Raw genomic sequence first — 15,120 nt, forward strand, 5'->3', positions numbered from 1 at the left:
GGGTTTCAAGTGTAACATTTGATGACCGAAGCTAGTTAACCCCTGCACAACTACAGCTTCTTATTCAAAATGACAAATTCTGGAGCCTGTGCCCGTTTACTGCCCTATTAATGCCAAAATCCTTGTTGGTCAAGGCAAATGACAAGTGGGTGATATGTACCAGACCACCCTCTGTGGGTTTCAAGTTTAACATTTGATGACCAAAGCTAGTTAACCCCTGCACAACTACAGCTTCTTATTCAAAATTACAAATTCTGGAGCCTGTGCCCGCTTTACTGCCCTATTAATGCCAAAATCCTTGTTGGTCAAGGCAAATGACAAGTGGGTCATATGTACCAGACCACCCTCTGTGGGTTTCAAGTGTAACATTTGATGACCGAAGCTAGTTAACCCCTGCACAACTACAGCTTCTTATTGAAAATGAGAAATTCTGGAGCGTGTGCCCGTTTACTGCCCTATTCATGCCAAAATCCTTGTTGGTTAAGACAAATGGCAAGTGGGTCATATGTACCAGACCACCCTCTGTGGGTTTCAAGTGTAACATTTGATGACCGAAGCTAGTTAACCCCTGCACAACTACAGCTTCTTATTCAAAATGACAAATTCTGGAGCCTGTGCCCGTTTACTGCCCTATTCATGCCAAAATCCTTGTTGGTCAAGACAAATGACAAGTGGGTCATATGTACCAGACCACCCTCTGTGGGTTTCAAGTGTAACATTTGATGACCGAAGCTAGTTAACCCCTGCACAACTACATCTTCTTATTCAAAATTAGATAATCTGGTGCCTGTGCCCGCTTTACTGCCCTATTCATGCCAAAATCCTTGTTGGTCAAGGCAAATGACAAGTGGGTGATATGTACCAGACCACCCTCTGTGGGTTTCAAGTGTAACATTTGATGACCGAAGCTAGTTAACCCCTGCACAACTACGGCTTCTTATTCAAAATGACAAATTCTGGAGCCTGTGCCCGTTTACTGCCCTATTCATGCCAAAATCCTTGTTGGTCAAGACAAATGACAAGTGGGTCATAAGTACCAGACCACCCTCTGTGGGTTTCAAGTGTAACATGATGACCGAAGCTAGTTAACCCCTGCACAACTACAGCTTCTTATTCAAAATGAGATAATCTGGTGCCTGTGCCCGCTTTACTGCCCTATTCATGCCAAAACCCTTGTTGGTCAAGGCAAATGACAAGTGGGTCATATGTACCAGACCACCCTCTGTGGGTTTCAAGTGTAACATTTGATGACCGAAGCTAGTTAACCCCTGCACAACTACAGCTTCTTATTCAAAATTACAAATATGGAGACTGTGCCCGTTTACTGCCCTATTCATGCCAAAATCCTTGCTGGTCAAGACAAATGGCAAGTGGGTCATATGTACCAGACCACCCTCTGTGGGTTTCAAGTTTAACATTTGATGACCGAAGCTAGTTAACCCCTGCACAACTACAGCTTCTTATTCAAAATGACAAAATGTGGTGCCTGTGCCCGCTTTACTGCCCTATTCATGCCAAAATCCTTGTTGGTCACGACAAATGACAAGTGGGTCATATGTACCAGACCACCCTCTGTGGGTTTCAAGTGTAACATTTGATGACCGAAGCTAGTTAACCCCTGCACAACTACAGCTTCTTATTCAAAATGACAAATTCTGGAGCCTGTGCCCGTTTACTGCCCTATTCATGCCAAAATCCTTGTTGGTCAAGACAAATGGCAAGTGGGTCATATGTACCAGACCACCCTCTGTGGGTTTCAAGTGTAACATTTGATGACCGAAGCTAGTTAACCCCTGCAGAACTACAGCTTCTTATTCAAAATGACAAATTCTGGAGCATGTGCCCGTTTACTGCCCTATTCATGCCAAAATCCTTGTTGGTCAAGACAAATGACAAGTGGGTCATATGTACCAGACCACCCTCTGTGGGTTTCAAGTGTAACATTTGATGACCGAAGCTAGTTAACCCCTGCACAACTACAGCTTCTTATTCAAAATGAGATAATCTGGTGCCTGTGCCCGCTTTATTGCCCTATTCATGCCAAAATCCTTGTTGGTCAAGACAAATGACAAGTGGGTCATATGTACCAGACCACCCTCTGTGGGTTTCAAGTGTAACATTTGATGACCGAAGCTAGTTAACCCCTGCACAACTACAGCTTCTTATTCAAAATGACAAATTCTGGAGCCTGTGCCCGTTTACTGCTCTATTCATGCCAAAATCCTTGTTGGTCAAGACAAATGACAAGTGGGTCATATGTACCAGACCACCCTCTGTGGGTTTCAAGTGTAACATTTGATGACCGAAGCTAGTTAACCCCTGCACAACTACAGCTTCTTATTCAAAATGAGATAATCTGGTGCTTGTGCCCGCTTTACTGCCCTATTCATGCCAAAACCCTTGTTGGTCAAGGCAAATGACAAGTGGGTGATATGTACCAGACCACCCTCTGTGGGTTTCAAGTGTAACATTTGATGACCGAAGCTAGTTAACCCCTGCACAACTACAGCTTCTTATTCAAAATGACTAATTCTGGAGCCTGTGCCCGTTTACTGCCCTATTCATGCCAAAATCAATGTTGGTCAAGACAAATGACAAGTAGGTCACATGTACCAGACCACCCTCTGTGGGTTTCAAGTGTAACATTTGATGACCGAAGCTAGTTAACCCCTGTAGAACTACAGCTTCTTATTCAAAATGAGATAATCTGGTGCCTGTGCCCGCTTTACTGCCCTATTCATGCCAAAATCCTTGTTGGTCAAGGCAAATGGCAAGTGGGTCATATGTACCAGACCACCCTCTGTGGGTTTCAAGTGTAACATTTGATGACCGAAGCTAGTTAACCCCTGCACAACTACAGCTTCATATTCAAAATGACAAATTCTGGAGCGTGTGCCTGTTTACTGCCCTATTAATGCCAAAATCCTTGTTGGTCAAGGCAAATGACAAGTGGGTGATATGTACCAGACCACCCTCTGTGGGTTTCAAGTTTAACATTTGATGACCAAAGCTAGTTAACCCCTGCACAACTACAGCTTCTTATTCAAAATTAGATAATCTGGTGCCTGTGCCCGCTTTACTGCCCTATTCATGCCAAAATCCTTGTTGGTCAAGGCAAATGACAAGTGGGTGATATGTACCAGACCACCCTCTGTGGGTTTCAAGTGTAACATTTTATGACCGAAGCTAGTTAACCCCTGCACAACTACAGCTTCTTATTCAAAATGACAAATATGGAGCCTGTGCCCATTTACTGCCCTATTCATGCCAAAATCCTTGTTGGTCAAGACAAATGGCAAGTGGGTCATATGTACCAGACCACCCTCTGTGGGTTTCAAGTTTAACATTTGATGACCGAAGCTAGTTAACCCCTGCACAACTACAGCTTCTTATTCAAAATGACAAAATGTGGTGCCTGTGCCCGCTTTACTGCCCTATTCATGCCAAAATCCTTGTTGGTCAAGGCAAATGACAAGTGGGTCATATGTACCAGACCACCCTCTGTGGGTTTCAGGTGTAACATTTGATGACCAAAGCTAGTTAACCCCTGCACAACTACAGCTTCTTATTCAAAATGACAAAATGTGGTGCTTGTGCCCGCTTTACTACCCTATTCATGCCAAAATCCTTGTTGGTCAAGACAAATGACAAGTGGGTCATATGTACCAGACCACCCTCTGTGGGTTTCAAGTGTAACATTTGATGACCGAAGCTAGTTAACCCCTGCACAACTACAGCTTCTTATTCAAAATGACAAATTCTGGAGCCTGTGCCCGTTTACTGCCCTATTCATGCCAAAATCCTTGTTGGTCAAGACACATGACAAGTGGGTCATATGTACCAGACCACCCTCTGTGGGTTTCAAGTGTAACATTTGATGACCGAAGCTAGTTAACCCCTGCACAACTACAGCTTCTTATTCAAAATGAGATAATCTGGTGCTTGTGCCCGCTTTACTGCCCTATTCATGCCAAAATCCTTGTTGGTCAAGGCAAATGACAAGTGGGTCATATGTACCAGACCACCCTCTGTGGGTTTCAAGTGTAACATTTGATGACCGAAGCTAGTTAACCCCTGCACAACTACAGCTTCTTATTCAAAATGACAAATTCTGGAGCCTGTGCCCGTTTACTGCCCTATTCATGCCAAAATCCTTGTTGGTGAAGACAAATGACAAGTAGGTCACATGTACCAGACCACCCGCTGTGGGTTTCAAGTGTAACATTTGATGACCGAAGCTAGTTAACCCCTGCACAACTACAGCTTCGGGACGTGATCCCGACAGCCGGCTCCCGATTGCTTTATCCCGCCGTGGGTTAAATGACAGCCGTCTATATCTAGACGCCTGTCATTTTCCCAACGCCGGGAGACAGGAGGGGTAGGTTAGTATATACTTACCTGAGGACGATCGGGATTTCCAGCGCTGTCGGGATCTGTCCATCTGTCGGGCTGCCGCTGCCGGGAATCGGACCAGCGGTATTTCATATCGATTCCGGTACCAGTGAGTTGCTGCCAATATGTGTTTTACCCACCAGTAAAATATATTTTTATTTGGTACCTAAATAATTGGTTTGTCTCGATCTCATTGCCACAATACAAAGGTAGTGCAGTAAAATGGGCATTAAGACAGGCCCTCTAGGCTCTAATCACTTGTACACCCTGTCTCCTGCAGACAACTTCATCACACGCTGCCCATTGCGGCCAGATAAGCGCCACCACACGTCAGCAGGGTGAGCGCACAGCTTACATTGTGCCGGTGCAATTTCACTTCATAGCTGTGACAGCTCGCTGTCTACTTCTTACATCTTGCCACTTCTAATTCTCCCGCCTAGCTATATGACGTTGGTTGGGTTTGTCACATAATGCCCAGCGTCACGCGAGACCCGGTCACATGACCGTGACGTCAAAAAAGCGCCTACGCTATGAGCACTTTTAACAACACACTTCAGTCAGGCTCAGTGCAGCCAGCACAGCAGACCAACAACAGCCTCCTCTCTTCCCCACACAGCCTGCCTGCCGTTTCCATGCCTACAGTCCCCGAGAGTTGAATGAATGTACCTTACAGTAACCAAGTGAGTCATTTCCCTGCAACAAATAATGATAGAATGAAAAGCGTGCCTCTCTGCCGAGAGGATGCAGCTACTATAATGCACTACTTGCCAGAGGTGTGTTTTTGTGTGGATGTATAATCAATTTTATATATATATATATATATATATATATATATATATATATATATAATGTATGTGTTATTTTACTGGTAAAATAGGTTCAGCAACTGAATGGGGAGCTACTGGGGGGTGGAGCTATAGGTGTGTGTGTGTGGTTAGGCACCCCATTATGACCATACACTGAATGTAAAATGTTATAACTACATTATAATAGAACAGTGTTTCTCAAACTTGATCCTCATGAAACTCTAACAGTGCGTGTTTTCAAGTTATCCTCAGAAATAGTGACACCTGCAGGGAATGAGATTGAAATGCCGTCGACTGTGTAGCTAACCCGACGTGGAGGAACTCCCGACAGAGGAGGTAAGTAATCTAATCCTCCTCTCCCCCCTGACTCTAACCCTCCTTTAGGGGGTGCTTAACTTCACCCTGTTAGTACCTAAATCTAATCCCACCTCCCCGCACCCTAATCCTAACCCTCCCGGCGTGGGTCCCTAACCTCCCCTCTAGTGCCTAAACCTAACCCTCCCCGGGGGGGTTGCCTAACCCTATCACTACACCTAGCCCCCCATCCCCGGCTGCATCGCTACTTACATCCGGATGCTGGACTATCGTTCCGCCGTCCTGTTGGGGTCCTGGCGTCGGAATTAACATAGGCGCGGTATTTCCACGCCTATGTTAAATCCCCTGCCGGGATTGTAGCGTCGGGATTGTGGCCGCCGGTCTCATAACTACATCCCTGCAGATATAAGTTAATACACTGTTAAGGTTCAATGAATGAGAAACACTGTATTAGAAAGATGAAGGGCAAGATTCTTGACAAGAACTGCTGTATGAGCTGTTTAAAACATAGATAGCAAAGTTGTTGTTGACTATGATAAACTGTGTAGAAGTTCTGGCACTTCTCTTGGCAAGAGATTGATATATGCAAATGTTTCAACACCATATACCACCATATTTGTTCTGGCGCGATTCCAATGCTGTACACTTTTTCTTTAAGTATTACACCTTTTCCTCAATTTTGCATCTTTCTCGGCTTATAGTGTACTAGGTACTTAGTATTTCTGTAGCAAAGGAGTCGGTATGAAGTTGCAGATTAAGCATAACGATCCATGGCGCAGGTCACTCGTATTGCAACGGTCTTGCCTTTTTACCCTAGATTGTGTATTTTTTCTTCCATTGTGCTACTTCATTCTCAATTTTTGATGTCTTAATTTGATTATAACAGTGCTTCTCAAACTCGGACCTCAGGACCCCACACAGGTCACATTTTCCAGGTCACCCAGCAGGTGCACAGGTGTAGTCAATATTCACTGACACATTTTAAAAGATCCACATGTGGAGCTAATTATTTCACTTGCAATTCTGTGAGGAGACCTGTAAAGCACGCACTGTCTGGGGTCCTGAGAACTGAGTTTGAGAACCTGTGGCTTATAGTGTACTTTTAGTTGCAAAGTCCGTAGCCAGCTAAACAGAGCTATTTGGTACAATTTGAGGATAGGTGTATGTAGAGACATCTGCAGCATATGCAAAAAATATAGAAACGTTTTAAAAAGATGTAATATACAGATTAAAAATTATAGTGCAATAAAAAATAATAAAAACAGTAATACAGGAAAGATATCGATATAGGTCATAATGCACACAAGTGTAATTTCCAAAAATTATACTGTGGCTTAACTGTTACTAATATAACTATACCAAAAATTATAGTCAACCTCAGTTGCAATTCTGTCAGCCCCCTCCCCGCTCCTTCCCCATCCCGTTACTAATACTTGCCCTCTTCCGTTCACGTGCTCATCTTATACCCCTTTTACACCAAAATCCCCGGGTCTGACCCGGGATTTGAAACACGTTTCCAACCCAGATCAGACCCAGGGCAAACCCCTTTTACACTGCGGCGCCGACCCGGGCTATGCCCGAGTCGGCACCGTTCACACCTGGCCCGGGTCAGAACTGACCCGGCTGTCCGGCGACGGTGAGTAGCGCTTTTCCCCTCCCTCCCCCCTCCGCGACCTACCTACCTTATCCTGCAGCGGTCCGGAGGCAGGGAGAGCGGGTGGGGTGCACTGCTTCGTGCCGCTCGGCCAGGCACTGCTTGCAGTGGCCGCTTGGAGATGATGTCATCTCCAAGCGCCACTGAAGCCGGCCAATCAGGTGGCATGCGGCGCGACCCGGGTCATCGTGAGCCGGGCCGCGCCGTTTACATTGCAGGGTGACACGGGAATAACCTGCGCTCAACCCTGCAATGGAGCAGGGTCGGATCCCCGGGTCACTGGACCCGGGTTGATCCGTTCACACCGACGAATTTTCCGGGATTATGTGCGTTCACGTGCATCAACCCGGGATATTTCAGTCGGTGTAAAAGGGGTATTAATGTGCACAGCGTGTGTAGTGATACAGGGGGGGGAAGTGCGCACCATATATGGCAGGTCATCACGCTTGAATGCTTGCTCACTAATTAAAATCAGGGAAGGATTTATCTATCCTAGCTGATGTACCTGGTTTCACCAGGGTAGACCTTAGATATTTACTGTTTCCATCTTACTACTCCAGTAACACATTAATCCGTCACCTCTATAGTAATGCATCACTGCTATAGTAAGACATTACCCTCCCTAACCTGTGTGCTAACACATTCCACTCCCTCATCTCTGTAGTAACACATCTTCATTCCACTCCCTCATCTCTGTAGTAACACATTTCCCTCACGCCTGTGTTGTAACACATTCGACATAACCCTCACCTATATAGAAATACAATTCCTCCCTCACACCTGTAGTAACGCATTCCCCTCCCTCACCCCTGTAATTACACACTCCCCTTCCTTGTTGTCACACATTCCCTTCCTTCACTCTGTAGTAACACATTTAACATTCACCTCCCATACCTGTGTAGTAACACATTCCCTTTCCTCACTATTCAAATAGGGGAGTCACACAAACTGCCCGTGATGTTTGGCAGCACTTTGGGCGTCAGTTGGTGTTTGATTACTGTACTGTGCTACAGCCACAATGAGACAGTCAGGCAGGACATTGCACAAGGGAGGAAACATTTTAGCCCCATCATCCGCTTAAGAGTCGAATTTTGAAAAATCCCTGCTTAGCGGGTAGCTATGTCATGGAAGGCATATGCTCTCCGATTTTTATGTTTCTAGGTCCACTGGTTTGGGCTGGGTATTGATGTGCAAAAAAGTCCTGGTTTTGGGCACCTGAGCTACTGTTTTGAGTGCGCTAACCATGACTTTAGATGGGTTTAGCCATTTTGCGCCGCTAAACCTGGCCTGATTGGGCGAGACATGCACGAAAATGCATGGGCGTCCAAAAACAAACATCACTCCTCAATCTCCCGTTACTTTAGACGGGAGATAGGGTACGATAACAGAATTGAATCATCCCTGTAGATTTAAAGATAAATTTAAATTTACTTTTTCCTGACAAATATAATAATGTAATCTTTTGAATGTGAGATTATATAGTATAGTATTAGTTTTAATACATTAAGTCTCCAGAGAGGCAATCTAGTAGTGTGATCAGATTTTTTTATTCACATGGATGGCTGGACCAGCTTGCTCCATCGATGTGAAATGATGCAGCAGAAATTATTTTCTATTTTATAATATACTGTAAACAAAAAGCAGCTTCATTAATTGGCTGCATTAGCTAATACAAAATGTAGTGTTCTCGCTAGGCTGTGTTCGCTGAAACAGCTGTCCCCATCCACGGGCTGCAGGGTCGCGTGGGGGGAAGTTCCAGTGAAACAATCATTGGCGAGTGAATCGATGCTGCCACACTGCAGGGAGAGCTTGGGGGCAACCACGCCCCCTACAGTGATGAAAAGGGGCACTTCTCAAAAGTCTTTGTGAGTGACCACACTCCTTTTTCAGGCACACCGAAGGCCTTTTTCTGACAGGTGCCCTGCCCTAGAGTGAACACTACAAAATGTAAGTATTTCCTAAAAGGGAAATAATTTTATGTTCTTAATCCTATAATCTTCTCCTAGTTTTAGTTAGTATGTCGTATGTGTGGCATTGTTGTTTTTGTTTCTCAGTGTTATATATATGTCAGGTGCATAAATATTGGGACATTGACAGAATTTTCATATTCTGGCCTCTATGCACCACCACAATGGCTTTTAAATGAAATAATTAAGATGTGCTTTAACTGCAGACTTTCAGATTTAATTTGAGGGTAATTACATCTAAATCAGGTGAACGGTGTAGGAATTACAATGGTTTCTATATGTGCCTCCCACTTTTTAAGGGGCCAAAAGTAATGGGACAAACTAAACAATCCTAAATCTAACTTTCACTTTTTAATACTTTGTTGCAAATCCTTTGCAGGCAATTACAGCCTGAAGTCTGGAACGTATAGACATCACCAGACGCTGGGTTTCATCCCTGGTGATGCTCTGCCAGGCCTCTACTGCAAATGTCTTCAGTTCCTGCTTGTTCTTGGGGCATTTTCCCTTCAGTTTTGTCTTCAAGTGAAATGCATGCTCAATCGGATTCTGGTCAGGGGATTGACATGGCCATTGCATAACATTCCACTTTTTAGCCTTAAAAAACTCTTTGGTTGCTTTTGCAGTATGCTTCGGGTCATTGTCCATCTGCACTGTGAATCGCCGTCCAATGAGTTCTGAAGAATGACTGAATATGAGCATATAATATTGCCCGAAACAATTCAGAATTCATTCTGCTGCTTTTGTCAGCAGTCACATCATCAATAAATACAAGGGAACCAGTTCCACTGGCAGCCATACATGCCCACACCATGACACTACCACCACCATGCTTCACTGATGAGGTGGTATGTTTTGGATCATGAGCAGTTCCTTTCCTTCTCCATACTCTTCTCTTCCCATCACTCTGGTACGAGTTGATCTTTGTCTCGTCTGTCCATATGATGTTGTTCCAGAACTGTAATGGCTTTATTAGATGTTGTTTGGCAAACTCTAATCGTGTCTTCCTGTTTTTGTGGCTCACCAATGGTTTACATCTTGTTGTGAACCCTCTATATTCACTCTTGTGAAGTCTTCTCTTGATTGTTGACTTTGACACGTATACACCTACCTCCTGGAGTGCTCTTGATTTGGCCAACTGTTGTGAAGGGGTTTTTCTTCACCAGGGAAATAATTCTTCTGTCATTCACCACAGTTGTTTTCCGTGGTCTTCCGGGTCTTTTGGTGTTGCTGGGCTCTCCAGTGCGTTCTTTCTTTTTAAGAATGTTCCAAACAGTTGATTTGGCCACACCTAATGTTTTTGCTATCTCTCTGATGGGTTTGTTTTGATTTTTCAACCTAATGATGGCGTGCTTCAGTGATAGTGACAGCTCTTTGGATCTCATATTGAGAGTCGACAGCAACTGATTCCAAATGCAAATGTCACACCTAGAATCAACTCCAGACCTTTTACCTGCTTAATTGATAATGAAATAACGAGGGAATAGCCCACACCTGTCCATGAAATAGCTTTTGTGTTGATAGTCCCATTACTTTTGGCCCCTTAAAAAGTGGGAGGCACATATAGAAACCGTTGTAATTCCTACACCGTTCACCTGATTTGGATGTAATTACCTTTTAAATTAAATCTGAAAGTGGTGGTGGTGAATAGAGGCCAAAATATGAAAATTCTGTCAATGTCCCAATATTTATGCACCTGACTGTATTAAGTTATTGAGATGTATTATTAACATTTATTTATACACTTAGAAACCACTTTATTAGATACACTTTTCTAATACTGGGTAGAAACTCCAGCTCCCCTCCAGAACTGCCTTAATTGTGTGTGGCATGGGTCCAACAAGCTACTTGAAACATTCCTTCTAGATTCTGGTCCATTTTGTCATGACAGTAGCATGCAGTTGTTGAAGATTTTTTTACTGTGACAAAATAGTGACCTTCCAACCAAAACTGAGTGGCATCACATAGGCTGTTTATTATGTAATAATTTGCATGGTCAGTATATTGAGGTTAAAAATCACCTCCGGCATTCATTTTGCTATCATTTAGGTTATAATAAGCTTACATTACACATTCAGTAGGCATATGAACAGATATTGTTGATAACTGACAGTTCTATAGCAAGTCAAATGATCAGCCTATTGAGGTTATAAATCATATCCTAACTGCATGTCACCATTTCTATCCAAAGTAAGCATACCGTAAGTTGTGATAAGTCATATCAGCAGATACAGTTGATAACTGCAGTTCTCTACATAATGGTGACCTTTCTACCAAAGCTGAGTGACATCACAAAGGCTGATTAGGATGTAACAAGTCACATCCTCAGTATACTCAGGTGAAAAATCACCTCCAGCATGCATATTGCCATCTATTTCTGAACTATATATCATTTAGGTTAAAATAAGCTTACATTAAAAAGTCAGAAGATGTATTAACAGACAGTTGATTAGTTCTATAGCAAGTCACGTGATCAGCTCTATCATTATTTTGAAATATAACATTTATGATAAAGCAAGCATATCTTACTTTTTGAGATGTCAGCAGATACAGTTGATAATTGACAGTTATCTACAAAATGGTAAGAGCCAGTTTAACAATGGGGCGGATGGAGCTACAGCTCTAGGCCTCCACATAACAGTAGGCCCATTATCAGCATGATGACCAGCTGTCTATCTGGTTACACAGTCTGCCATAAATTATTAGCATTAAAATAGTTTTTCTAGTTTTCCTGCTATATTAAGCATTTTTTCTATTTTTATGTATTTAGGGAGACATTGAAGCTGATGGTGTACACACGCACTTAGCGCTGGTCACACCCACACAGCACTGGTTACAGCTCCTCCCCTTCTCAGTATAGGCCCTTGAACATTTTCAGCCCCAGGCCCATGTGAACCTTGTCCTGCATTCCACTATATCCCAAAGGTGCTTTGTTCTAACAATAAATCTATTGAGTCAATTGGAGTACACCGAACTCCTTGTCCTGTTCGTACCAGCCGAAGATCGTGTACGTTTTGTAACTTGTTGCGTTATCTTGCTGGAAGTAGCCATTAGGAGATGGGTAGACTCTGGCCATGAGGGGATCTACACAGTTAACAACAATTCTAAGGTAGGCTGTGGCATTTAAATAATGTTTATTTGGTGTTAAGGAGACTGTGGCCCTGATTCAGAGCCGGACGCTCTGACAGAGCGCTCGCTCTGAATCAGGGCCGCCCTTCTTGTTTTTTAGAGCGGCCTCCTGGCCGCTAGCATAGCTGTGGGTGACCACCCACAGCTATAGTAAGCGGCCAGGAAGATGGTCAAGACCATTGCGACAAGACCTTTGTGGTAGGGTCTCGTTGCCGCAAGCCCCAGAGAGATTTCGGCTCTCACAGAGCCGAAATCTCTCCCACTGACATCACTCGTGATGTCAGGGGGCCGCTCCCAAAAGGAGGCGTTCACATGGGAACGCCTCAGTTTGGGCAGCCACTCCCCTGGCCCGCCCACCAAAGGGGGCGTGCTGTCACTCAACATCGACAGCACGCACCCTTTGGTACAAGACTCGGAGCGACGGATTGCCCGTCGCTATCCGGGTCTTGCGCATGCCGGAGCCGGCTTTGTCATGTGCACTGGGCCACCATCAACGCTCGCGAGCGGGTCTGAATCAGGCCCTGTGTGCCAAGAAAACATTCCCCATACCACTACACTACCACTAGCCTGACGTGTTGACACAGGGCAGGATAAATCCATGTATTTTATGCCAAATTGTGACCCTACAGCCTACACTCTGTATGTTGCAGCAAACATTGATATTTGGAAAAACGTTCACTTGTCTCACAATCTTCAACTACCCAATTTTGTTGAGTCTGTGCCCAATGTAGCCCCCGTTTCCTGTTCTTAGCTGACAGGGGTGGACCCCGATGTTCTTCTACTGCTGTAGCCCATCTACTTCACAGTTGGACTTGCTGTGTGGGTTCAGAGATGCTTTTATACATATCACGTTTGTTGCACATGGTTATCTTAGTTACTATAGCCTTCCTGTTAGCTTGATTCAGTCTGGATTATTCTCCTCTGACCTTTCTCATTAATAAGGTGTTTTAGCGCACTGAATGTTTTTAATTTATGCACCATTCTCTTTAAACTCTAGAAACTGTGGGGTGTGAAATTTTCAGATCAGCAGATTCTGAAGTACTCAAACCACCTTTTCTGATACCAACAATCATTCCACAGTCACATTTCTTCCCCTTTCTGATGTTTTGTCTTAACAACTGACCGCCTTGACCATATCAGATTGATTTTATTCATTGAATTGCTGCCACATGACTGACTGATTAGATATTTTCATTAACAAACAAGTGTACCTAATAAAGTAGGCACCGTGTGTATAGCATCAGCATACTGCATAGCGTAGGCCTAGCAAACCTGTGGCTCTCCAGCTGTTGTGAAACTACAAGTCCCAGCATCCCCTTCCACCAATCAACTGGTAAAGCATGCTGGGAATTGTAGTTTCACAACCACTGGAGAGCCACAGGTTGGCCAGGCCTGGCATAGCACTTTACTTTATTAAAAACATTATGATTTTTATACTTCAGCCATGTTCCAAGGCAATGAGTGTATGGATAAAATTTTATTAAGTCACGTCTTCATTTTATCTTTCTCTTCCTCACACAGTGTCCAGTAGCATGAAAAATTAGGCAGTCTACATTTTCTCACCTGTAACTGGTTGTTGACCAAATAAAAGCTTATTGCCATAGAATTTTTTCCTAAAGAATGCATTCGAAATCAATGGAGTGGTGCGTTTGGAATGGGGGAGTGTCACTCCAGTCTTCTGGGAGGTCCAGGGTTTGTGTCTTCTAACGCAGACTTCCTGAACCCGGTTGAGCAGTTCCGTTGCCCATGCTGAGTAAGCTTAATGGGGCACATCCAGTGTAGGCACTGCAGGGGATGGGGAACGACTGTACGATTGCGATGTCGTAATCGTACTGTCTTTCCCTAGTCGTCATGTAGATGTTTGCTTTAAGCTTACTCAGATTATTCCAGCCATCACAAAAAAATGTCGCAATGGTGATCTGATGCTGCGTATTCGGACGCAGCACTCGGATTGCAGATGCTGGCAGGAGACATCTTTCACCCTAACCCTCCCCTTCCGTAGCCTAACCCTCATACCCTTACCGTTAGAAGTTGTCTGCATTCTGACCAGTCAGGATTCTGCTGCTGGTATTGTGAGCCCATTCTCACATAGGAAAGGTGTGGCAATGCATCTGTGATGTATGTAGATTTCTATGTAAGGATAAATAGACCTGTTTGGAAGTGAACCTTTTGCATTTATTATAAGGTCAGTAGCAAGAGTCTGCATAGCTCCATAGCTGATGAGAGCAGAGTGGTGGGGCAACATGTATTTCTTCCACCAACTCCAGAGACATATGTTGTTGTGTTGGGTGGAGAGAGTATGAATGTTTGTCAGCTAATATGGCTTCTATAGTATTTGTGGTTCATGTTTTAATATGGTGTTAATATTAATATATACTATCAGACTGTCTGATAGTATGCTAACATGACCAACAGAAAGGGCACTCTGGCAAGTGCCCGAAGGTCTGCACGCGCCCTAAAAGGGGGCATGGCCACGGTAAAAGACTTTGTCCCCCTTTTCATCACTTTTGGGGTTGTGCCCGGCACTTATGGACATACCGGGCTGCCCCCAAGCGCTCATATCTCTGTGAATAGATACCGGGCATCCATTCACCGGCGGAAATTGCTATACCACAATTTTCCCCACCCACGGGACACTGCGGCCCGCGGGTGGGGATGGCATCCGCAGACTGTTTTAGTGGAATGTTGCCAAGGGGGGCAGGGAGCATTCTGCCCTTTTGAAATTTGGCAAGGCGATGCGGATCACTAAAATAGCCTTTTTATTTGTTTTTGTTTTTTATCGTTACTAAATTAATTTCTACATCAGGGTCCATAGGGTATCCACAGGATACCTTGGGGTATAGGCGAGGGCGGCAGACAT

The 15,120-nt window shown here is 44.2% G+C and overlaps 1 protein-coding gene across 3 annotated transcripts in view; it reads left to right on the forward strand.

The window, feature by feature from the left end:
- The first annotated feature begins 4,893 nt into the window (after positions 1–4,893).
- DHRS7B (dehydrogenase/reductase 7B) overlaps positions 4,894–15,120 on the forward strand; it is a 49,751-nt gene continuing 39,524 nt past the window's right edge. Inside the window, exons 1-2 of one of the 3 annotated variants that reach the window (XM_088466693.1) lie at positions 4,894–5,072; positions 5,427–5,534. Coding sequence is in view for 1 of the 3 variants with exons in the window: in XM_088466691.1 (XP_088322817.1) it covers positions 5,053–5,072 (20 nt within the window). In the remaining 2 variants the exon portion in view is untranslated. The remainder of the gene's footprint in view (positions 5,073–5,426; positions 5,535–15,120) is intronic. The other 2 variants (XM_088466692.1, XM_088466691.1) reach the window with 2 other exon arrangements.

This window comes from Taudactylus pleione, unplaced genomic scaffold, assembly GCF_031769625.1.
Source record: "Taudactylus pleione unplaced genomic scaffold, aTauple2 ptg000066l, whole genome shotgun sequence".
Classification (NCBI taxonomy): domain Eukaryota; kingdom Metazoa; phylum Chordata; class Amphibia; order Anura; family Myobatrachidae; genus Taudactylus; species Taudactylus pleione.